At 38.1% G+C, this 26,910-nt stretch overlaps 1 protein-coding gene across 3 annotated transcripts; it reads right to left on the reverse strand.

Annotated features, from left to right (window-relative positions):
- Positions 1-33: 33 nt before the first annotated feature.
- On the reverse strand, positions 34-25,163 carry LOC127788387 (uncharacterized). Of its 3 annotated transcripts, none has more exons than XM_052316576.1 (12): positions 24,528-25,163; positions 24,246-24,260; positions 23,609-23,920; positions 23,419-23,527; positions 23,237-23,330; positions 14,387-14,474; positions 14,199-14,282; positions 3,227-3,320; positions 3,025-3,112; positions 2,740-2,845; positions 2,498-2,598; positions 34-917 (listed from the first exon to the last, which is right to left on the reverse strand). In XM_052316576.1, exons 1-12 carry the CDS (start codon positions 24,705-24,707, stop codon positions 587-589), a joined length of 1,602 nt encoding a protein of 533 aa, XP_052172536.1. In that variant the 5' UTR covers positions 24,708-25,163; the 3' UTR covers positions 34-586. The 3 variants fall into 3 exon arrangements, with proteins under 3 accessions (XP_052172536.1, XP_052172533.1, XP_052172534.1); XM_052316573.1 differs by having other exon boundaries at positions 2,498-2,590; positions 24,528-25,160; XM_052316574.1 differs by lacking the exon at positions 24,246-24,260 and having other exon boundaries at positions 2,498-2,590; positions 24,528-25,159.
- Positions 25,164-26,910: the final 1,747 nt, after the last annotated feature.

Consider the following 26,910-nt stretch of genomic DNA (forward strand, 5'->3'; position numbering starts at 1 on the left):
GCCTAATTATTCCCATTCACTGGCTGCTTGATATAATCTCCTAAAGCTCACATGATCAATTGCCTGATAATTACTGTAGACCATGTCAATATTTGGTAGACAAATCTAAATGGAAGTACACACCCTTACAATCCAATTCCAATTCCAAGAAAGAGAAAATTAAACAAAAAGGCAAAAGATCTAGGCAATTTCAAAGGAAGAAGGGTCAATAAAAACAAAACCCGAAGGATTATACATTTGGAACAGAAACTTTTATTATTCTGCAGTCATCTATTATCAAGTAGGCAGCTATGTAAATAGTTACAAGGTGGGAGAGATGTCTCTTCTGAACCTCTTGCCGCGCCATTAAAAGGCCGTTTTCATCTGTGGACATGAAAGGGGTGCCGTTTTCAGTCTCGTGTCTGAAAGGCTTTGCCATTCCGAGCAAACCAACCAGATGAAAGGCAGGGACTGATCAGAACCTATAGAAATGCAACGCCATAACGATGAGATTGGCTGTGTCTCACTTCTAATGACCATTTTCATCACTTGTAAGTAGAACTGCCTACTTTTCCAGAAAGCAATTGTTTCTCCTTCAAACTGGTGCTTAACACAGGATCAGAGTTGTTTGATTGGCTTTCAGGAAACCCAGGTCTTGTCCAGATCTTAATGTGTCCCTCCCTGCACACAGTAACAACGGATTCCTGAGTAAATAGCAAACCAGAGAGAGGTTCGGTGTGAACACGATGCGCAACCATCGGGGAGAGCTTTGGAACATCTCGCATGCTAGGAGCAGGTTGCAGAGTACCCAATGGATGAGCACTGTCCCAATGAGATGACTGGCTACCACTGCTGAATGTGGGAGAACCACCAGGTGCTCGGCGTAGTGGCACAACAATCTCGTCCATCTCCAGGTCCCACAAAAGCAATTGTGCGTCCTGCATAACAATACAAATTATGGATGATAGAACATCAAAAAATTAAGCAGGCAAGTGATGGTAGGTGAAACATAAACATAACACCAACTAAATTTGTTCAACAATGCATGTTCAATGACAAGCTCAAATTTGGAGACGTCAAAGAAGGAACACAACCCAGTATGTCTTCTTGGGTGCCATGACTTTAAACTACCAAATATTTTCATCATTCCAGTAAGTCAAGAATTGGTAATAACCAATTAACCATACTCAGAATTAGCACACACTCTAGTACGGATCTGAAGTTAGCAGTCTACTAAGTTTCACCAAAATGCAAGGAGACCGTGCATTTGTGATGATAACAAATCATCTTTCCCAATCATCTGTAGCACCCTTGAGTGAATGACTCCGCCCTGATGAAGGAAACTAGAGCCGTCTTCCCTAATTACATAAGATGGGCTAAACCACTTGAGTAAGCTAATAGTCACTACTCTGTCAAATTTCATTCCTATCATATTGGCCATAATGATGACCAGAAGTAGCAAAAATATATGAGAAAGTGCAATCACAGTTGCCACTAGTAAATTGCAGAAATTAACTCATACCAGCAGATCACAGTGAATTTCCGGGATAGGAATATCATTTAATCAAAATGCCACATGGGCTGCAGACAGCAGATACCATGAAGAGAAAAGATACAACAATGAAATCAACTAAAGAAATGAAATGAAAGGAATTAGGGGATAGCTAGCAGGTCAGATAAACTCCATACTGAGTCTACCTAATTCAATCAGATCTTGCCGCAAATTTTATATCCTGAATTTTGTTTTTGCTTTTGTTTTCATTTCTGCTTTCAGTTTCAACTATCTTGTTACAAAAATTCTACCAGCCAAACATGAATCCTAAAGCATCTCATCTACTCATCTAAGAAAATTATCTATTCAATTTGAAAGTATCCATATTTTGTGAGTAGATACATGTGGAAAAAACAGATTTTGTTCTTCAAATAAGCCATCTCTTCTTAACCTCCCACGCATTGAAGGAGATTGGTGTCATTACAAAAATGAAAACTTTACTTCACAGAAGCAGCACGTATTTTCCTTTTTCCTCAACAAAAAAACCCCTTCAATTTATACACATCTCACTGCAGTTCTAGCTTTGACCCCTAATCTAGTCTCTGCTCATATTAAAATTTCATCATGCTTGAGATTTGAAGTGGAAAATCTATAACGTGCCTCATAATTTTTATGCCCACACAACACCATTAATGTTTGAAATCATTATGAAATATGCCCAGTGTATATTGTTGACCAGGAACTGAAATAATTACCTCTAAAAACTGCCAGATGCAGATTAATTTAAAAGAATCAGAATTGCAACAACTGAGAACTGTCACCTGTTTTAGGATTTGACTTGCAGAGAACTCCATAAACAGCAAGATTTAGGAAGTTCAAAAATGAAAGATACATTTACATAACTAGATGGCAGGTGACATAATCAACTATATCTAATACTACAAGAAAAGAAATTCCAAGAGTAAGCATCCATACAAGATAGTATTTATGTGATTGATTATGATTTATGACTAACCAATATGATACCTGTCCAACAGAACCAAATCGGAACACAATGTTTTGACTTGAGTCGTCTGAATTTGGAGATGACCAGAAGGAATCAAAAGCAACTCCGCTGACCTGCCACCCTCCAGTCAAAACAAATATGGCTGTCATGTTCTTGAAAAGAAACTATGAACTCATACCATATGATTGAGAAAAACTTACCCAAGAGTTGTGTCCCTCACCCCATGCTACAAACTCATACCATATGATTGAGAAAAACTTACCCAAGAGTTGTGTCCCTCACCCCATGCTACAACCTTCCGATCTTCCATGCTCCAAACTTGAACTAGATCATCTTCACCTCCAGTCAAAATGTATTTTCCATCCTTGCTGTTGAGTAGCATTAATCGTCAATTATTATACTATTCTGTTGAAGCAGGTCTAATACCAAGTCTAAAGAACACCTCAGCAAAACACTACTATTTTATAAAAGGAAAATCTCAAGAAAAAAAGATAAACAGGCTCAAATAAAAATAACTAGTTATGGGATAACTACAAAAGCTCCTTACCTCCAAGCACAACATAATAGAGCACCATAATAGCTTTTCCCACCACAAATCAGTTGTTCATTATTATAGTCAAATACCCGTAGATAACCTACATCAGTTTAGTGGTCAAAGCCTGTGGATGTCCCTAACAAATACAAACAGGAAGAAGAAGAAATGAAGAAAGCAAAACTGCAGTGAGATACAGTAGGATTCAAGACAATACCATCCCTGCCAACAGTTGCAATGTAGGTCCCTTCAGTTGAAAAAGCTACACTATTGATTGAACCTTGGCAAATATGCCATCTAGCTACTGGGTTCTGCATAAAACCAAAGGAATAGTCAATACACCTCGATTAGGACTTCACACAGTTCCTCAGTTGGTGGCAATCTATATGGTCATAAAAGAAAGAGTTAAAACATTGCCACCCCCCTTTTGTAGGTGAGGGAGGCTGCTTCTTATAGTAAAATCATCCAAATTTCACCCCACCCCCTCCCTTGCAGGTGAGGGATAACACTCCTTTCAGTAATCATTCTTAAGTTCATATTCTGGCTGCACAATATTAACCTGTAAATTACATAGGCAGTACGCCTTAGTTCTTTGTGCTTTCTGAGCCTCCTGCTAAGTAGTTTCTCTTACCCAAATTGTAATAAGTATCAACAAGCTCAAGGGGGCTCCTTCATTAGCTTTATTTTACAGTCAGTTGGAAAGACTCAATAAGCAAGTGAATGAACTCAGCTACTATATGAAGTGTGTCACAGTTCTGTTATTTATGTTATCTAGGTAACACACATCTCAACTTAATTACAAAAGGCATATGACAATTAAATCTTTTGCCAAGTCAGTGCAGAAATGTTGCAATATCATTAAAACCTTTAAATCATCAGTGAATACAATAACAGATATACTATCTGAAGCACTAGCAGCGATTTTCTTATCAGGAAAAATGAAGTTAAATTTTAAAACACTAGGAGGTGCTCTATATGTACTAAAATGCATCAAATTAATACATTACTTTTGTTGAGATTTAGTTAGACCTGTGGGATATGGTTCCTTTAACATTTGTAAGGTACAAGGGCTCCACTTTACCCAATTCAACAATACCTTAATCCCAATTACATAATCAACCATAATCAAACCAATACCCTCCTTTAAGCAATGATCTCCTCTCTCAAACCAACACTGATGTTCCCTTTGGTGTTACTCTTGTTCTTTGGCATCTTCAATTTTGATTATATAACCCTCCAAATCAATGATTACTAGGAAAATCATGATCCATGGAAGAGGGTTGGAGTTTGGCCAGTGTGAAATTGGCAACAAGATACACGCACCTAAACAGGCTTCCTTCTGCTATCTATATTCATGATATTGCGACATCTCTTCAGCATAAAAAAAAATGCCTCTAAAAGAGAGCACAATTATTTTGACACAGTAAACACTGTTAGTAGCAATGTTAAGGTTGTGACCAGAAGGTCCAGACTTCGAGTTATGGAAACAACTTAACAGCAAAGTGGTGAGGTGCATACAAAGACAATCCTCCCCTAACTCTCGCAATGAAAGCTAAGGAGTTTCGAATATTTGAAATAATGCCTCTCCTGTGAGGTAAGTCTTTTTGCATATTTGTATAGCACCATTCTAAGCCGATTTGTCTTTAAATTTAGCACCTGGAACGAGCCCTAAATAAGTCAAAAATAGGGAACCTACACTGCCACCAAAGTGGCAGAAAACAACTCTTGCTTGTCCAGTGTCTAGTGACATAATTTCACAGTTGGCTCAATTAACTTGCAAACTAGACACCCTATCAAAACACAACACACATCTCAAAATCCATAAATCTCGAACCCTTACATAAAAAAAGAGTATCATCCAAAAGAATGTGAGGCATGAATGTACAACAAAGCCCCAAAGCCAACCTGCCCTTTCTACTCTTTGCACCATTAGCCTGAAAGCTTCCATTACCTAAATGAAAAGGACAGGTAGGGTCCCCCTGTCCTGCCTCAACGCCCTACCCCATTAAAGAAAATAGCATTGGTCATGCTAAATTACTAATCAATGCAAAAAATCTTGTCGAGAAAATACAGGCACAAATCCAACTCTATTAGGCACCAAACCCCGATTCTTATCATATTAAGAACTAAAAAATCCCAATAAGCATGATAATCAGATACAACAATTTTACCTGAAACCGTTCAAGACCCATCCCATCCAGACTTGATTGGGGCAGGTTTAACACCATTTGACTAAGTTCAGAGCAAAACTCAGAGATACCACACATCCTTCTAGCTGGGAGAGGAGAGATTGCTATACACACATCCTGCCTTGTCCTGAGTAGTATCTATATACCCTACATATACTGTTTAGGGCTTCATTAAGAATTGATCTCTGATTTCTGTTGTGCTATTTATTATTATTACTATTATTATTATTACTACTGCTGCTGCACAAAATCTCATCAAATCAAAGTTTGAGGACAAATTTAGGACAATAGAGCAGGTTTGTAGATCCCCATTCCCCATTAGGGGAAGGGATGGAATTTGAATTGTTTTTACCTTGACAACGTGGGGCTAGTACAAGGTGGGAGTTGAGGCATCAGGGATTGGAATTTTCTAGTCAAGTTCATGACCCAACCAAAGGACCAGACTTTAAATTTAGAATGCATATTCATTAATGAAATGAGCTGCATCCACAATTTGACAACCAATACAAAGGCATTTTGAAACAGGGAAGGTACTCTCCAAATTGCCTCCCCAAGCCTCAAGGAAACAATTTTAACAATAATTTTGCAAACATTATTGTTGGCAAGATTGAGAAGTTTTGAAGTTCATAAAAATAAGTGAGATGGAAGACAAAGAGAAGATTTAAAGAAGTGGATGGCAGATAAATCAAGATAAAGGGACAGATAATCCAAAGAGGACATGAGATTAAGCTAAAAATCTATTCCTACTATTTAGGAGATAAACACTCTGTCAGAGGGGGATTCTCCCTGATTCGAGAGAGAATTCGTGGGAATAAGGGAGGGAATGTCGAATAGGGAGAGAAAAGTAGAAAGAGAGAGAAAGAACGAGAAGTTTAGGAGGGAGATTTTGGATTTCAATTATCAAATCATGCCTTCACAATGAGTTGGGCCGATCTCTTATACGGCCTCAACTTGGGATTGGCGTCAAAACGGTTGCCAAGTCCCTTCTAGAATCAATCAAGTTACCTAACGGTCTACTTACAACTTACACTGCTTGGAACCTTCTACCAGCAGGCTAAACCCCTCCAAAAATTACAATAATAACTATGAATAGCAACAAAGTAAAAGTTTACAGCCTCAGTACATGACAACTACCCCCTCCATCAATCATTTCTTGTCCTCAAGAAATATGCAGCAGGCTGGCCGAACTAGGAAACTACTCCAGCAGATCAGGTAAGTACTCCCAAGTGTCTGACTATCGTGAAGACCACTTGACCAGTACTTGGATAATTGGTGTCCCCTGTCTATAGATGATTCTCATGTCTAAGATAGCAGTAGGAACATTGGGTGCTGCTTTCTCATTGGTACTAGAGGGAAGTGTGTGGCTGACTCTCCGTGAGTCCACTCCTTTCTTGAGCAATGATACGTGGAAAACAGGGTGTAACTGGGAGCCTTCTAGTAACTGCAATCGATTGGCCACTAGCCCTACTATTGCCAGCACTAGATAAGGCCCAAAAAATCTAGGGCTCAATTTAGACACCAACTGCTTGGTAAGATATCTGAGCTACTAGGGAGTTAGCTTTAGGTATACTTCCTCTCCTTCGAAGAATGCTCTCACTTCTTCTCCGGTCAGCCATTTGTTTCATTCTATTCCGAGCCTTTGTTAGTTCAGCCTTCAAGAGTTTCGTGACCTCCTGCCTTTGCTTCATATAAGCTCCCACTTCCACCACTGTCGGTGGTTCCCTTACCGTCAGTAGCAATGCTGGTTTGTATCCGTATAAAGCCTCGAAGGGACTCATATTTATGGAACTATGGTGGCATGAGTTATACCACCATTGAGCTACTGATAGCCACTTGTGCCACCCTCTTGGCTGCATAAAATATAGACACCTCAGGTAGGATTCTAGACACTAATTCACCATTTCTGACAGTCCATTAGTTTGTGGGTGATAGGCAGTAGACATATGTAGTTTAGTGCCTAGGGATTTAAGTAGCTCTCTCCAAAATGAACTGGTAAAAACTTTGTCCCTGTCTAATACTATAGATTGAGGCACTCCATGCATCTTTACTACGTTGTCCAAGAAGACCCTTGCCACCTCTTGGGCAGTAAAGGGATGGGAGAGGCCTATGAAATGGCTGAATTTAGTAAACCACTATCACGAAAATGCAGTCCTTCCCTTCCAACCTTGGTAGTCCCTCAACAAAATCCATAGTTACATTGGTCCAAGCCCCTTCTGGTACGGGCAGTGGTTGTAGAAGGCCCGGTTGAGCTATGGTCTCGCGTTTGCACCTCTTGCACACATCACAATTCATCACAAAGTCAACACAAACTTCTAGAGTTGTGGCCAATAGAAAGTTTGTCTTACTCTCCTGTAGGTGTTTTGGATCCCAGAATAACCGCTCAATGGTGAGCTGTGAAGTGATTGGAGGATCTGGTTCCTTAAAGTCATATTTTCCCCAACCACCAATCTCCCCTTGTATCTGATTAGTCCATTAAATAGAGCATAACCGAGCCTACAATCTCCATTCACACTCAACTATTCTAACAACTCCTTGACCTATGTCCCTTGCTGGTAACTCTTAGTGACCTCCTGGACCCAATCTAGTACTACTGAGGTGATGGCAGCCAATGTTCCCCCTTCATGGCAGTGAGATAACGCATCAACAACCACATTTTCTTTTCCCCTTCTATGTTGTATGATATAATCCAGCCCATCAATCTCGCCATACCTTCTTTTGGAGATGAGAGTGAAGTTTCTATTGTGAGAGGAACTTAAGGCTCTCATGGTCAATTTTAATAATGAACCGCCCTCCTTCTAAATACTATATCCACTTCTCCACTACCATTAAAACTGTTAGGAGCTCCTTGTCATATATACTGAGCCCTTGGTGTCTAGGGCTCAAAGCTTGGCTGAGAAAAGCTAAGGGTCTACCCTCCTAAGAAAGTATTGCCCTTATGCCCACCCCACTGGCATTAGTCTCCAGAGTGAAAAGCTTGCTAAAATCCAGTAGCACGAGTATTGGAACTTTACTCATAGCCCTCTTGAGTTGTTCAAATGCTTCCTCCGCCCTCCAGTCCTAGTTAAACCCCTCCTTCCTCAACTGATCAGTGAGTGGTTTACTATCGACCCATAGTCCTTCACGAATTTACGGTAGTATCCGATCAGTCCCAGAAACCCCCTCAAGGCTCGGATGTTAGTGGGTGTTAAGATTAGGAGCTCTTAGATACTCAATCAATACTTCTAGTTTGCCAATTCTCTTAGCACTCCTCACCCGAAAACAACTCACAATAGAAAATATAAACTGGAAATGTAAGAACATAATTTAACAATAAAAAAAATGAAAGAGATACAACCAAACCAATCACAATAGGCACAAGATGTATCCTAGTTTGAACTAATCAAATATCAATCCTACATCCAGGCGCAAATCCCAAGAGCAATCCACTAGAAATCCAGTGAAAACAAATTATAAGAACCCTCAACTCTCTATCACACGAGTACACTACCCTCCCACAGAGATTACAAAGACTCTCCCTTTCTCAAAGCCTTTCCTCTCTTCTCAGCAATTTCACTCGTATACAGAGACAAAAATTTGAATGATTGTTGTTCTATCTAACTACCTTGCCAACGCCTTATATTTATAGACCATGGGGGCGTTAATTACAAAGTCTAATATTTAGCCTACACAAAGACAAAAATAACCTTTATAATAAAACATCTAAGTTAACTTCTTTCTAACTTAGAATTCTAGTTGCATTCATCCGCCTAAGGGGTTCTACTGTCTTCTTCATCTTCTAGACAGATTCTTCATGCAAAAACCCAACAGTGGGCTTAGGCCAAGCAGTAATGGCCTCAATCTTCTTATGGTCAATTCCCACACCTGCTTCAGATATAACATACACCAAATACTCCATTTGTGCTTGTGCAAAAGCACACTTAAACCTTTTGATGTACATCCGGTTGAATTGCAAAACCTAAAAAGTAGTCCTACAATGTTCTAGGTGTTGGTCAAAAGAAGAGTTGTATATCAAGATGTCATCAAAGAATACTAGGATAAATTTTCTGAGATATGGTTCAAAGATTTGGTTCATTAATGCTTGGAAAGTAGCACGGGCATTAGTAAGGCCAAATGGCATCATTGTGAATTCATAGTGCCCGATGCCATTGTGAATTCATAGTGCCCATGATGAGTTCGGAAAGCAGTCTTTGGGATATCAGATGGGTTCATTCTTATTTAGTGGTAACCTAAGGGTAGGTCAAGCTTAGAGAAAATTGAGGCATGTTCGAGCTCATCAAGTAGGTCCTCAATGATGGGTATTGGAAATTTAACTTTGATGGTGATGGCATTTAGTTGTTAATAATCGACACAAAAATGCCATGTTCCATCCTTCTTTCGGATCAAGATGACAGGAGAGGCAAAAGGCCTACAGCTTGGTTTAATAATTGATTGGGAAAGCATATCTCTCACCAACTTTTGAATTTTTGTTTTCAGTTTGGGAGGGTATCGATAAGATCTTATGTTGATAAATTCAACATTTGGCTTTAGAGGAATGGAATGGTCTAGGGGTCGCTCAGGTGGAAGAGATTTAGGTTCTACAAACAGGTCGTGATATTCAATCAGTAATAACTCAAGTGAGGTTAGATCAGATACCTGCCATACCTCTTGTGGTTGATTTTGGCCATTTCTTGAGTGATCTCCCTTTGTCTCCTCTCTGTCATCCCCTTCTTCTTTAGCCTCAATTGAGAACAAGTGTGCCACTTGGGATATTTTCTTTCGTAGAAGTTGATGTAGCTTCTTTCCCTTTTATCATTCTGTAGGACCCCATCTCCATATTGCCTTGGAGGACCACCTTTCTCCCCACCTTTTCTAAGGAAATTTTCATCTTATTAAAATCGAAACTAATTGGACTCACCCCTTTCATCCAATCCACACCCAAAACTATGTGACAACCCCCCAGCTTCAGCAATCTCAGATCAGCTTCAAATGCCTCGCCCTACATCTGCCAACAAAATCCCAAACAAATTGATGTGCTCAGCACCCTATTTCCATTGGCCATCGTCACAGAGAGTGGTTGTGTACTGGCCATAGGGCACTTCATCTTCTTTGCAGTACCCTCATCAATAAAACTATGGGTGCTCCCACTGTCTTCTTGTACCCTACCCAACTTTGATTTTTTTGCTACTGGCAATCCCTTTTATAACATGTAATGAGATTGCCCCATTATCCTCTTTGCCTGCTTCTTATATCATCGTGAGGCCCTCCTCATCTTCCTTTTCTTCTCCTTCTAGCAGCAATAATTGTTTCCTGCATTGATGCCCTACAAAGTATTTATCTCCACACTTGAAGCATAGCCCAGCCTGTCTCCGTTGTTCAATAATTTTGCCCCTAGATTGTAAGTTAGGCCCTGGGGTGGTAATGCCTGAAATTGGCCCCCTATTCCTCCCTTCAAAGGTTCTCACCCTGTGAACTTACCCCCATATTGCATGGTACTTGGCATCCTTCCTCTATTCTGCCCTCTCTATTTTCTCATCAGGGCCTCAAACGTTAACTCCTGCAAAGAGGCTCCCTCTACTGCCTCTTGTACTGTCTTAGGTTTCAGTACTTTCATCGCCGATCTCAATTCATCATTCAATCCTCCCACAAAACTAGACACAAAATACTCCTCGGTAAGGTATGGGTTTTTGCTTAGCATTAGGGACTTCAGCTCTTCGAATTTCATTTGGTATTCCATCATCGTTCCTTCCTACCTTAGGTGATTAAACTCTTCCACTACGTCCATCACGCCTCTTTCCCCAAACCTCTCACAAAGTCCTTCAGAAAATTCTTCCCAACTAGAGGACTCCCTCACCTTGGACCGCCCCTGGAACCAAATGTCCCCAGAGTCATTGACGCAGGCAGAGGCTAGTGTCACTCTCTAGTTCTCAACGACTTGGTGGATCACGAACATCTTCTCACGTCTCCTGATCCACCATAGGGGTTTTTGTCCTTCGAACACCGACAATTCCAATCTTGGCATTGGAAATCCGATGTGGTTTGAATGAGTAGTGCCTCCATGTCTACTCTTCCACCCATTCTCTTCCTCTGCAGATAGATCCATTTCAACACCAACAATTCCAATCTTAGCACTGGAAATCCGGTGTGGTTTGAATGAGTAATGCCTTCATGTCTACTCTTCCACCCATTCTCTTCCTCTGTAGATAGATCCATTTCAACACTGACAATTCCAATCTTGGCACTGGAAATCCGGTGTGGTTTGAATGAGAAGTGCCTTCATGTCTACTCTTCCACCCATTCTCCTCCTCTGCAGATAGATCCATTTCAACCTCCGATGGCCCAACATTCCAATTACTAGTGCCAATTCTCGATAGAATTGGTTTAGTACGTTCCTTAGGGGAAAATCAGGTGAAATCCTTACCTGATGTTGATCGGAGAACATGATCATCAATTGCTGCAATTGATCACGCAACACATTCCTTAGGGGGAAAATCAGGTGAAATCCTTACTTGATGTTGATTGGAGAACACGATCATCAATTGCTGCAGTTGATCGCACAACACATTGCCTTGCTTTCCCATCCCTCGCATCTCTTCCCAAATTTGGTCTCACATATCATCCTTGATCTTCTCTGCAATCCCCTCCAATTTACGATCCACCACCAAACCAATCTTATCCTCCATCGTCTACACCCGAGCTTGGACTTTCACCATTGAAGTGGTCACTTGTTGAATCTGCAACTCAATTTGCCTCATCCTCATGCCATCAGCCATCGTCTCCTCGATTGAGAATGTTGGCCATGATAGTGCTCTGATACCAAGATGTCATATCCTTGATCTAACAGAGGGAATTCTCTCTGATCCGAGAGAGAATTCGTGGGAACAAGGGAGGGAATGTCGAATAGGGAGAGAAAAGTAGAAAGAGGGAGAAAGAACGAGAAGTTTAGGAGGGAGATTTCGGATTTCAATTATCAACTCATGCCTTCACTATGAGTTGGGCCGATCTCTTATATGGCCTCAACATGGGATTGGCGCTAAAACAGTTGCCAAGTCCCTTCTAGAATCAGTCAAGTTGCCTAACAGTTTACTTACAACTTGCACTGCTTGGAACCTTCTACCAACAGGCTAAATCCCTCCAAAAATTACAATAATAGCTATGAATAGCAACAAAGTAAAAGATAGCAACAAAGCAAAAGGTTACAACCTTGGTACATGACACACTCCTAATTTTTAGGAGATATGTGGTCTAATATTTCTCCTATTTTCTAGGAGAAAAGATAGCATGTATTGTGTATATATTGATACCCTAGATCAATGTATTTTCTAAGTAAGATTTCAAGATTTTCAAAGCTTGTTTCAATTATCAACAACACTTATAAGCCTAAACTTCTTAGGGGGTGTTTGGTTTACCCTTTTTTTCATTAACTTTTAAGCTATTTAGCTTTTAAGTTATGTAAAACTTAAAAGTTGGATAGCGTTTAAGCTCATAACGTGTTTGAATAAATATGTTTTTAAGTTATCAGTTAATAGTTATGTGTTTGGTTTGAAAGAGCTAATAAGCTATCAAAATTTAACAAAAAGATGAAAATAGATATGTTGAATAATGTAAATAAAATTCATAAAAAAAAACTAATTTTAATAAAAATGTTAAATATATTAATTCAATATACATTAATATATATATGTTAACATATATTATATATAGTTAAATATATATACATATATACATTAAATATATATGTTATATATATATAGTATATATATATAGTGAATGGAATCATAGATGGGGGCGACAACGAGAGGAGGTGGCGATGGAGGCGATGGGCTGGGGTGACGACAATGGAGGCAGATGGAGGAAGGCGTTGGACAACGGTGATGGCGACGAACAATGGCGACGGCTAGAGATGGGTTTGGTGGCGACAGGATCAGAGAAGGCGGAGGGATGAAGAAGGATGGTTGGAAATGTGTGTTTTGTTTTGAGGGTAAATTAGTAATTTGTTTGGCCAACGCAAAAAACTCCTAGGAGATTATTTGGAAAAGCTGGAGAGAACCAACTTTTCTCAAACGTTGTTGAAACAACTTAAAAGCTAGGTAGCGTTTAAACTCTTAAATATTGTCAAACACGTAAAAAAAATAAGCTACGAAGTTTATAACCTAATTCAATAACTTATAAGAGCTCAAACCAGTAAGCCAAACACCCCCTTAATAGCTTAACCATCAAATTTTAGATGGCAGCTCATAATGCTACTCGACTGATGGGCTGAGGGGAGGAGGTCAGTTTGTGGCAGATTGGTGCTACTTACGTAAAGAGAGCACAGAGTCTAAGGACTGTTAGGCAGACAGAATGCTCTGGAGCTTCTCCTCCATATTCCTGGCTTATAGTGTCATGCCAACATCAGTGCCTTTTTTTTCTTTTGATTGGGTATGACCACCTTTGCATTTGGTGCAGAACAGATTCTTGTCTCTTATTCCTTTCTTAGGACACGGCATGCTTCACTGGAAACAAATACTAAAGTCTTTGAGAATGAGGAACATTAGGTTCACACTACTAGTGAATTCTATCTTGGTTTCACTTTTATTGAGGTGTTGTGGTTCTGTTCATTTTCTTGTTTTCCTTGACTAATTTCTTAATGAGATTTTTTATTGAGCAGCCTTAGTATTTTTAGTTGTTCTCCTGTCAATTCAGGCTTCACTCTCCCTTTGGCAATGCTACTTTGATATCTGTCAAAAGAAAGGGCCAACTATACATATTTCATCCATGCAATGAAAAAACTGCTAACATATGAATTGAGAGAGAATTTCTTGACCTTCAATTTTCAAGAAAATGCCAGACATTGCATGTAATTGTCAAAAAGCTTCAGTCTACAAAGACTCTGCTTCTTGATTTTCCTATCAAGTTTTGGCATGTGAACTCATATAAAAAACACTATATCTCAGACAGAGAAAAACAGAAACAATTATTAGGAAATTTAAGCCATATTACATGAACAGGTACCAAATAGTTTGGGAGGGCATCAAGCATTACCTTACTGTAACGTGCATGTGCAACAGAAAATTGAGTTTGATCCTTAATAACAGAAAATGATGGATCTCCTGAACCATCTTTATTCTGACAAAAAGAGAAGAAAAGAAAGAAAATTATGATAAAGCAGAAAATCAGTTTACATAACTTTCAAGGAAACAGAAAACTGTTTGTTGATATACATCACTTGCCTTTTCATACACATAGAAGTTCCCATCTGCATGAGCAACAACAAAAGCGCCATCCCCATTAGGAACCCAAGCAATGCTTGTACAACGACTGTTGAAAGAACCAGAAAACTTAATGAAACAAGAAACATGTATAAACTTCTACCACAAAATTCTTGATCCTTCACAGGAACAAGTTTTACCATTCACTAATGTAGCATAAAACAACATATCAAGCCTTAATTTACTAATGTAGATAGACCAAAAGAAACATACAGCTAATATATAATTTATAAATGCATACACAAAAATACACATTGATGTGTCTTGGATCACAACCCACTTGCAAAAAAATTAGGCATAAGAATAAACAAGCCCAAAGAAGCCAAAGGATAAAAGGAAACCATGAAAGACTGAGAGGCCTCTCGTCTAGGTCTCCCAGAGACCCTCTTGTATAGAACTCCTAGAGACTCTCTCGTCTAAAGTCTCCCGGAGACCCTTTGAATGCAGTCTTAGTCAAAGCATGCCAACTAACTTTTGAAAATAATGTCTTGAAAACCAAAACAAACAATCTTGGAATATGCGAATACTCTCTCATCTGTCAGCTTCACCCACTGTTGTTAGAATCGTATGATTCAACTCGATTCATATAAAAATCGAGTCGAATCTATAAGGTGAATCAAAAATCCCTTAAAATCGACCATGAATTGCATAAATCGCACGATTCGTCCGATTCGTGCGACTTCGCCTGCATGCATGCTTTAATCACATATTCGTTCGATTTGGCTATCTTTGAAGACAAAGAAGATGATGAAAATGATGATGCTCTTGAACTTGAAGATGATTGATAACTAGTAAAGATTATGGACAATGGAATTTATTAGTAACCTCATAGTTGTAGGGTTTTTTTTTTTTTTTTTTCTAGCTTGTTATTTTGAAAGTGGTTTACTTTGGTGCAATTTGAATTTAAAGGCAACATGAATATACTTTTGCCTTTTGGTATAATTTTAAACTTAGCAAATATATTTAAAAGTATTATTTATCTATTTATATTTAAAAGAATTGATCATGGTGGGTACATTATTTATTTTCTATGGATATATATTATTTATAGTTGAAATTGAGGATGTATACCGAATCTTACAATTCGATTCAATTCTCGATTCACGATTCATAAAATAAGGATTTTGATTCTCGATTTAACAACTATGCCTTCACCCTCTATGAATAGGGGTGACCCCCCCACTCTCTAGGTATGCAAAAACTCCTACACAAGCTAATTAAATACTTCTCTATTTTCCAGCTAAGATTGACTTAAACATCAAAAGGATCACGCGAGAGACACTCTGCACCCCTAACTATTTTATGTCTTGCAGTCTCTTGAGGATTTGTAGTCTCCCGAAGACTAAAGAGTCTCCTGTAGCTATAAATTTATTGTTGTATCTCAACAACAATACACATAAAACTGAACATGATGAAGAAGAAAAAGGAGGAAGTAACGTATGCTAAAATTCCCCTAACAAGAAAAGCTTCAAGCAAGCATTTTAAATACACCCAAAGAAGATAGTAAAGCTTCCTAAAATGATATCAAACATTCAACTCAACGGAAATGAGATCAAATGGGAACTGAAACAAAATATATATGCATCTTGCTAGTGTGGCAAGTCGTAGGTCCAAAATAAACCAACTGATCTGGTAGTTCCACACAGAAACCTTTGCACCATTTAACAGATTAATTTGTACATGAAGATAGAAACATAATAAACAAAAAGTTTAAAAAAAAAGTCATAAACTACATGATGCTGGAATCATATCGTTTACATTAGGAGTTATAAGATACATTGACCTTTTTCTGCAAGCACAATATAGACTAACCTTGCCCCATTAAACAAGTAGTATAGCTAGTTCTTGCAGAAGAGAAGTACTATGTATTTAAACCTAAAATCTCACCTGATATTTTTATTGGAATCTAACCTTGCAATTTTCTATACTTAAAAGAAAAATTCCCCAAACTGTCCATTCTTCATCACCTCTCTGAACATTTTGCCATCACTTCCACAGATAAAAACTTGCAACGGTCTCAACTCACACCTATAGTGTACAACAAAGGAAGGCAGCTTGCAAGCAACATACTTCTGTCCTATACGCAATCTGTCATGTTGTCATTCTGTTGCCATTTGCTTCGTGAGAATAACATTTCACCACTGGAACCATGAAATCAAAATACCAGGAAACCTATTCTAGTATACCTGAGCTAGGCAACTAACAACTACAGTCGCATTAGGTGGGAAATCTGCTGTCTGATGTCAGAGGACCAGAATACTCCCTTCTAAAGGTAGTGCCACAGCAACCTCAAAATTAATATAACATGAGTGGAAAGCTATAAATTTAGGTCTGAAATTAACAGTTTCTGAGCTGAGAGGGCAGTACAGGTATAAACAGTCTTAGGGACTAAAGAGTAAGAATCTGAGAATGAATTGGATAAAAAAGCTCACGCGGACCCCAGGGTTTTTTCTTTTCTTTTTTTTTTTTTTTTTTTTGGGGGGGGGGGGGGGGGGGGGGGAGTGTGGTTTAAAATCAAGCACAATATCCATGTTGAATGTTAATTGTTTTGTGTGCAATAATTGTAGGAGTGATAAGAGGAGGATTGGCCTAATAAAAAATTCTGAATGGAAGAATAAGTTACAGACATTCATGCCTAAGGTTGAAATGTCTTGTGAAGCTCTCTAAGTACTGAAAGTTCTCTGAAATTAGAAGCATTATATAGATTCATAACAACAATAACAAGCCTCAATCTCTAGTGAGATTGACTAAATAAATTGTAGCTCGCCGATCACTTCTCTATGACCATGTTGAAAGATTCAAATTAGTTTTGTTGGAAAACAGAAAAGAAAAAAGTATTTGGAGATAAAATCCTGGTTCTTTCTCTTATGGCTGAGAATTAAGTGATAAGGTCGTTAGGAGGTAAGAAGAGAAGATTAAAGGGATAAGGTGATGAGGTTCCAAGATTAAAGGGATGAAGCAGTTTGTCAAAGATAATTCCAACAATTTTAAAGTTTAGTTGATGTATTTTATCTTCTCAGCCTAATTCAAATTTGTTCCTGATTTTTAGGAGATATTTTAGATGATTTCTTGTGCATAAATATCCCTCCCTTGAATTCAATAAAGAATCAAGTAAGCTTACAAAAATATTCAGCTTATTTCATTTTTGTTCATCTGTTTTATATGGTATCAGAGCCAGGTTCCTTATTCGTGGCTGCTCTGATTGATGCTGGGCTGAAAAAAGTCCTCTCAAAATAGTCATCCACATCACTTATCTTTCTGAGCTCAACGAGTCTTGCTACAGCCTTGTCTCTTAGTACTTCTGGAAACAAACCAGATCTAGCATCTTTTTCATTGTTTTTCCACCATATCCGACGTTATAGCTGAGTCAACACCTACTACCACATTCAAAACCTCTTGATCAAATAATGATGTGGCATCGTAGATTAAGGCATCCAAGTTTTCCATATCTTAGACACTTGTTTCCTAATTTGTTTAAAGGAATGGATTGTTCAATTTTTCATTGTGAAATTTGCCACTTGTCAAAAACTCATCATGTTACATTTCCTTTGAAATCTTGTTGTGTATCAAAACCATTTTATTTGATTCGTAGTGATATTTGGGGGCCATCTAGAGTCAACACACTTTCCCCAAAAAAATGGTTTGTGACCTTTATGGATGATGATCATACACATTTGTCTTGGGTATATCCGTTAAGTAAAAAATCTGAAGTTAAACAATTTTTCAAAGATTTTTACAACATGATTGAAAACCAATTTCAAACAAAAATTGACATTCTTCACACTGATAATGGAACTGACCATTTTAATTAGTGTTTGGGAATTTTTTTGAAAGAAAAAGGTAGATGAATGCTGAGAAAAACCTCAACAAAATGGAATTGTCGAATTAAAAAATAGACACCTACTTGCAAATGTGGTAAACTTGAAAAACTCTAATTCACAATTGCTGAGTATTATTGTGTCAAAGACAAGGGGAGAAGTACTACAAAAGGATCATGGTAATCCTCATTCTCAGCTTCAGGTTTATACCAGAAGGAAGTCTCACAAAGATTCTACAGCTCCTTTGGATCCTCCAGCATAAGATCAATCAAATCAGCCGAGGAATGGTGCTTCTGCAACCACTTAGAGTAATCCCTCTACTATTCCTATTTCATCTTCTTCAACTGAATTGTTTAGTACTAATTCTTCCGACCTAGACCTTCCCATTGCCAATAGAAAAGGAGTCCGTACTTGCACAAAACATCCCATTGCTAAATATCTATCCTATGAAAAATTATCCAATAATCATAGGGCATTTGTGTTTAGGATCTCTAACCTATCTGTTCGAAGAACTATTCAAGAAGCACTAGGTGACCCAAATTGGAAGTTAGCAGTTATGGAAGAGATGAATGCTCTTAGGAAAAAAGATACATAGAGTGTGGTTGATCTATCGGCAGATAAAGAAAATGGTCAGCTCAGCTGCAAATGGGTGTTCACAATAAAGTATAAAGCTGATGGTAGCATGGAGAGAGAGAAGACAAGACTTGTGACAAAGGAGTTTACACAAACCTATGGTATATACTATCAGGAAAGCTTTGCGCATGTTGCCAATATAAACTCTATCCGGATTCTTCCTTCTTTGGCAATACACTCCAACTGGTTGCTAAGTCAACTAGACATAAAAAAATGCATTCTTAAATGGAGATTTGGAGGAAGAAGTTTACATGAACTTACCACCTAGATTTGAAGGATAACTTGGTATTGGCAAGGTCTACAAGCTGAAGAAATCCCCGTATGGCCTTAAACAATCTCCAAGAGCTTGGTTTGAGTGGTTTGGGGAAGCTATTAAAAGACATGAATTCTACCAAAGCCAAGCCGACTATACTATGTTCTACAAACATTCCTGTAGAGATTTTGAGAAGATTATTGGAAATCATAAAGATAGCAGATTGGATGTTCAAGTTTGAAAAAGAAAAGATAGGGTAGTTGAAGGAATTCAAGATTTGAATGAGGCAGCCTAGAGGATAAGTTCCAAAATTCAAGGAAATGATCAAGCTTGAAAAAGGAAGATTATTCAACATTTCAAATATTAGTTACAGCAGTTCAAATATCAGTTATGGTTATCTAAATTTGAACTTATTCCTGATTTCTAGGAGATAGCATTTTGTACTTATATAAATACCCCTACTTAGATTCAATAAAGTTCAATTTAGTTCTTCTCCCTAATATTTTCTGCATGATATTAGAGCAGAAAAAAATCCTTCTCTTTTGTTAAACCCTAGGCAGCAACTGCCACACCTAGGTAGCGACTGCCACGCTATCTGCCTTAAAATCCTTCAATCCTTCACTCCTGCAACCTTCAGATCTGCGAATCACAACATGGCTGGGAAAAGCAATCAATCTTCAGAGATCATCCCATGTCCAATCAACAACACGGGAGCCGTTGACAAAAATATGTTTACAATCACTAGTCACAAGTTGAACAAGCAGAACTATCTCCAATGGTCCCAATCCATGTTGATGTTCATCGGCAGAAAGGGGAAGGATGACTACCTAACTGGAGCCACAAGCAAACCAGGGGAAGAAGACCCAAAGTTCCGGATATGGAAATCTGAAAATAACATGGTAATGTCCTGGCTCACTCCATGATTAATGTAATTGGTGAGAATTTTTGTTGTATGAGATATTTGGGTAGCTGCTAAGGAGGCTTACACACATTTTGAAAATACTTCAGAGTTGTTTGAGATTGAAAGCATGCTCAATGATCTACAGCAGGGAGAATCCCATGCTACTCAGTACTTTAATTCACTCAACAAGTACCTGGATAAGTTTGATACAATCTAGTGGAAGTGTCCGAAAGATTTAGCCAAATACAAACAGATTGTTGAAAAAAAAAGATTATACAAGTTTCTTATAGGTTTGACAAAAACCTAGATGGAGTGAGAGGGAGAATTCTAGGTACAAAACCCCTACCAAGCATTCGGGAGGCCTTTTTTGAAGTACATCGAGAGTAAAGCAGGATGAAGATAATGCTGAAAACAGCCACTCCAAGTCTGGAAAATTCAGCCCTAACCACTCGAGGTACTCAAAAACCAGCTATACATACTGAGCCCTCTCCCTTAGCATAAGAGATAGTACCATCTGCCATAGTCACTGTTATAGTTTTATCACACCTTTTATAGTCTGATAATCCATGCAATGAACCGATCATATAGTCTGAGACTCCTGTATCCACAACCCAATCATCTCTAGACAACAATTTAGAGAGATAACAATGATGGAAAGTACCTTGTTTAGCAGGGGAAATGATTGGTTTGGGGGTTTCAACCAAATCTGACGATTTTGTAATCTTTGTCTGGTTCAGTACCTATTGTAGAACCTCCAACTGATCTGTTTTTAAGGTAAAATTAGTCATTGTACCTTCTTCAGCATCTACTGCATAAGCTGCTTGAGTTTTCCTTTAGCTTTTTCCTTTCCAGTTTGCTAGTTTCCCATGGATCTTCCAGCAATTGTCTCTGGTGTGATAAGGCTCGTGATAGTGATCACACCATTGTTTCTCTTTTTGTAAGTTTCCACATGTTGGTGTTGTTCTTTGTTTAGAAGCAACAAGGGTTGAACCACTCAAAGTGCTATTTTCAGGTAATGAGTTAAGGATTACATTCTTCTGGCTTTCCTCTCTTCTCACTTCTGCAAATGCCCCCTGGATAGATGGGAATAGCTTGGTCCCCAACAGCCTCCCTCTGACTTCATCCAAGTCAGAATTAAGGCCATGTAGGATATCAAATACCCATTCTTTTTCCAGCATCTTAGAGTATTTAACTCCATCCCTGGTACACTCCCAACTAATGTCATAAAACACGTCCATTTACTGCCACAACTTAGACAACATATTATAGTAATCAATTGCTGAATGATTACCTTAGCGAATGGTCCATATAACTTATCGAACTTCAAAGCAGTGTGCCATGTTTTCCATATCTAAGTAGAGACTTTGTATAGTTTCCCATACTTCTTTGGTTGTCTTGTAAAATAGATAGGTTCTCCCTATCTTTAGCTCCATGGAATTGGTGAGCCAAGCCATAACTATGGAATTTTTGACATCCCATACTTCATAATTAGCAACTTCAAGATCTGGCCTAGGAGTACCCCCAGTTAGATACCCCACTTTTCCCTTCCCTTTCACAACCAACAAAACTAATTAAGACCATTCCTAAAAGTTAGTCCCATTCAATTTATGCTAGGTAATTTGAACGATGGGGTTGTTGAGGGATGGCTAAAGGATGTGAGGTTCTGGTAGATGCAGGACAAGTAGTGGAGGCTTCATTGGTTGGCGAGTTACTAGTCATCTTGGAACGACTGTGTGGAGAAGAGTATAATGTATGTAGTCACTGGATCGATGGCTCTGATACCATGAAAAAATTATATATTTAGATAGAAATTATCTAAGTGACAATAGGGTGAGTGGAAACAAAGTCAATCACCCTTTGCATTTGATTGACTACTACATATATATACACGAGTTGCCCTCATCTTTCTCCTAGAATCAAGGAATTCAAAAAACTAGTGTTCTAAAACGCGCTAGGCGCTAGTCGGGTGCCAGATTGGGGCCTAGCGCCTAGGATGCCTAGGTGGGGCCTAGGCAGACTACTTTTTGTTCTTTTTTTTTTTAGTTTTTAATGTAATTTTATGTTATTTTCAGATAAATCAAAGTTAAAAAGACAAATGAAACTTATATATATATATAATCAAAAACTTACATATATTTATATATATATAAATTGAAGTGACGGCTTGGGCAGAGGAAGAATAGCCAACAGCGAGAGACGATTGGTGGCGGCCAAGGGAAATTGGGGCCAAGAGAGACGACGGGAGCAACAGCCAAGGTAAATCAGGAAATCAAGGGCCAAGAGAGACGACTGGCGGCATCGACAGTGACTAGAGAGAGCTTTTGAAGAGGCAATTAGCGATGGTGACTAGAGAGAGAAATCGGCCTAGGCGCCACCTAGGTTGCCTAGGAGCCGATCTGAGGCCGATTAGCCTATATTCACAACGGCCAAGGGCCACCTAATGCCTCAACGGCACCTAGGCGACTGCCTAGGCCAATTTTAAAAAACGGCAAAAAAAAACAAATTTAAATACAGTACACCAACATATAAGATAGGATTTAAACTTGAAAAGTAGTTTTTCTCCTATCTTTGTGGAATAATTGTAACTTCTTATCTTCTTTTAATTTCAACCTCTTCTTCTTATCATCTTATCACTCATTCAAACAACTTATCTAATCATCATTTAATCCGGAATTCCAATATGTTCTCGAGCCAGATTTTCTTCCTCAACAGATTATTAGTAGGATCATATTTGTTTTTCTGTATAAATGGATAAAGAATCAAGGGAGAACTCACCTTGATGATATTGCATATACAAAGTTCTGAGTTTAATCCTCTCTTGGTTTCTTCTGCTTCTCTTCTCTCGCTTTCTTCTTCTTCCCTTGTCTCTACAGATTTCTTCCCCTTCTTCATTTCCTTCAGCTTCTTCTCCTTCCGAATTTTTCTCACCCCTCAATTCCACATCAATTCCTACTTCTAAATTTTATTTGTCATGCCCAACCCCCTATCCTTTCACCAAGTAACACATGACTTTCTCATTTCTGGTCTGTACATCACCCATAAGGATAATACTCATGCTGAACTTGGCAATGAAATTCCAACAGCAATAATATAATAATAAACAATTCATAATAGACAATAGCAGTGATTATTGAAGTCCAAAAGTTTGGGAATGATGCATAATGAAGATTGATCTGCATAGTGAATAAAGATGGTTAAGTTCTTGCCTATTATCAACACAGCCATCTTTGTTATAATGCTGTGCTCCAACAAGCTTCTTTCCAGAATCTTGTAATTGTTGTCTTATTGACGCCGAATAGACTACAAAAGCCATGAACCAATTTTCATCTCTTATAAGTTAAAAGGTGCTCATTGGAATTTCAATTTTCCAAAGACAAGAAAAAATTACCATCTCCAGATGCCAACCCAATAAGCAAATCATGCCCATCCCTAGCATCTGGGTCAAATGCATGGCAAACAGGATTTGAATTGCCAAAGTTTATACACTTTATAGGCTCCTGCATTAAAAAACAACTTCTCAAAACTAAATCAAACACGCCAGACAGCCAACAAAGGAGAGAACATAAAAACCAATCTACCTTATCTGGAGAATTCAAATCACTAATGAAAATTGCATCCCCAACATTGAACACCAAATAAGTTCCCTTGCCATCAAAGTTTGAAGTACTCATCCCACTATTGGAGCTTGATGAAGCCAGAGACCCAACTCTGCTACTCACATTTACAGACTTACTCCCACCATTGCCTCCACCAAAACTAAGTGCCCGACTCCCATTCCCACCACCTAAGAACCTAGCTGCCGCTGATCTCACACCACTGCTAACACTCATGCTTGATGATGTTGATAGTGGAGTCTGTGTTGGCTTATCCTTGAGAGAAGCTAGGGTTACCTGATAATCAAAATTAACAAGAAACAGTGCACAATCAGAGTCCAAATTTTGAATTAGCCATTAGGTTCGGCCAGAAAAAGAGAGAGAGAGATGGTTTGGTAACCAAAACTTGTCGAAATAATGTGAGTGATTTCTCCAAAATTTTGGTTCACTAGTAGCAAACAGCTACCGTGCAATATTACGAAAATAAAAGGCCAACTCCCTGAACAAATCAAAATTAACCAGAGACACACCAAATGGATGGTGAAACTTGAGTTTGAGCAACAGATAAAGTTCAAATATGGATTGGAAAAATGGGGTAAATGCAACTGTACAAGTGACAAACCAATGTATAGATTTCCTGAGACAAAAAAAAAAAAATCCAAATTACTCAAAACGATTCCAAATAGTTAGAAAAACAAATAATTCAATACCAAAAAAAAAAAAAAACAAGTCCAATTCCTAAGGACGCTATTAAGGAAAGCAAAGTGAAAAATTACTATCCGAGGCAGAAACCATCTAAGGCATTTAATCACAAGAAAACGAAAATGGATTTTACCACATGGGCTGTGAAGAAACATATTTCCGACATGGGTTAATTCTGGTAATGAAATTGCATGATATAAACCTGAGTGAGGGTCCTGCCATGAGCGTAGTGAAGAAGACCTGGCGGGTGGGTCTTCTCGTAATGAAGCCTATAACGGCCTTCTGGGGTCTTGAAATACGTCTTGAGAGTCGGCGACTGCGCGTTGGTTGCCGCCGATGATGACGACGACGGCAGCATGGAGGCGTTGTTGGTGTTGATCATAGTTACCAAAACGATGACGATGTTATCTTCTCACAGACATTTACACAAACAGGTAATAGGGTTTTTCCGAGAGTTTTGAGAATGATGATCTTACGGCTCCGAGAATGACCTCTCTCTCTCTCTCTCTCAGGGCACAATGGAGAACTGTAATGGATCAAATCGGTGCCTGGGTTTCGTGGGAACTTTTAATGGAGCGGTCTGGAAAAAAAGGCCGTTCTTTGTTTTCTTTTCCTTCAACGGGGTGATGATTGACCTTTGGTAATGGGCTTCTTGATTCGACAGGGACGGACGGTGGGGACAATCTCTCTCTCTATCGGCGTTGTGAGCTTGAGAGAGTTAAGATTGGGTCTGGCTCCGGCTCTGGATGAGACTTCGTTTACTTTCGACTCTCGATAGGAAATATTCGATCAACTGGGCCAGATGATCAAACCCGATTCACTATTCAATTTTGATTTGGTATTTCTGTTTATCATGTGCGACATAATTATCGGACCCTTCCAAGATAAATACGCAACATATTCAGTTCATATTTGTTTCATAATAATAATTTTTTATCCCTTATATCTAACTAGACACATAATTTACTCATTCCCTCCGATAAGGATTTGGATTAATCTACTATGCCCAACAACTGACTGAAGGGCATAAAAATGATAAAAATATTTTCATCCAAATTATAAATTTACTTCCCTGCCCTTTTTTACGTGCCTCATCTTTTCTCTCTCTTCTTCGTCTATAGCCACTTTTAACAAATACTAATCTTTGCTACATTATCTCTCCGCCTTATCTTGTAATTACGAGATGGTAAAGTGAGGCGGTTGGGCGAAGGCAGTGGTCGACACTTACTAGAGACGAGCATGGAAAGGAATAAATAAAAGAGAGAGGTGGACAAAAAAATGATGGGAAAAGTAAATTTACAATTTGAGTGAAAACATTATTTTTTGTTATTTTCACGCCCTTCGATAAAATTATTGGGCTATGTAAAAGGGTTCTAAAGACTTACCTTACCATCTTTAGAGAGAAAAATCGTTATTTTTGTTTAAATAATAATGTTTTTGAGATTGAATCATCACAAATTCTCTTTCTTTTAATTCATATCTATAAGTCCATATTTTAATTTGACTTAAATTAGTCTTAAAATAATCTTTTGGCCCCACACACACTTATTAGTTAGGCATCTTGAATTCGTTCTATATTATTATGGCATTATAATCATCGCTCTAAAAATGTAGTTTGAGGTATCTATTGGGATGCGTTTGATTATAATGATGGAATTTGACTGAAAAGAAAATGAATTTCAGAGAATTGAATTGCAGGGAAAATAAATTATTGAAAATTGGAAGTTTAACCTGTTTGATTTGTAATATTTTTCATATAATTTGGTCATTTTTCATGAAATTCAATGGTAAAAATGTATTGAAAAATATTAAATTTTGCACAAAAAATTTAAAATAATAATATATTTTAAATTAATTAAATTATTTTCTCAAATAAATAAAACTAAAAAAAATTACTTTCCAAATAAATAATTTATATAGAATATTTTTTATTTTTTCTTTTTATATATTCATATTTATTAATTATTAAAAATACAAAATATAAATAATTTATAAACTCTCCCCCCTCACCTGCCCTTCTCCCTCATCCCCTAGCCGCCACCCACCCCCTATTTTCAATTGCTTAGAAAATTCCATCTCCTCTCCCCAAAGAATTTGATTTTCATGATTTGAAAGAAAATGGTCTCATGTGACCATTATAAGGAAAATGATTTTCCTAAAAAAAATGGTTGTCAAACAATGCGCAAGTAGAAAATTGGGTGAAAATTTTGCCTTTTTCATAGAAAAATTTGGCTATCAAACACACCCTTTGAGTGTTGAGATTAAAGAATATATCTAATATTTTATTAAATAGATGATTAATGTAAAATCAAGACAATTCCTTTATTTTCTTTGTTTTTATTAACGCACCATCACGAATGCCCTCGCTATTCGGCCTCATGATTTCAATAGAATAAGTAAATTAGAGAATCCAACAGACAGGTTTCGACCACTAGTATAACTGTAAATGTGAGGGTGGCAAGCATTTTTCATTATTTAGGGTCGCTCATTACCTACTCAACTATCTCCTAGCCAGAGCATTTTTCATTAAGATGATTCTTTTGATTCGAGGTAGTGTGGTTTTATTTTCACAAAAAGTGTTTAAT

This window comes from Diospyros lotus, chromosome 13, assembly GCF_014633365.1.
Source record: "Diospyros lotus cultivar Yz01 chromosome 13, ASM1463336v1, whole genome shotgun sequence".
Taxonomy (NCBI): Eukaryota; Viridiplantae; Streptophyta; class Magnoliopsida; order Ericales; family Ebenaceae; genus Diospyros; species Diospyros lotus.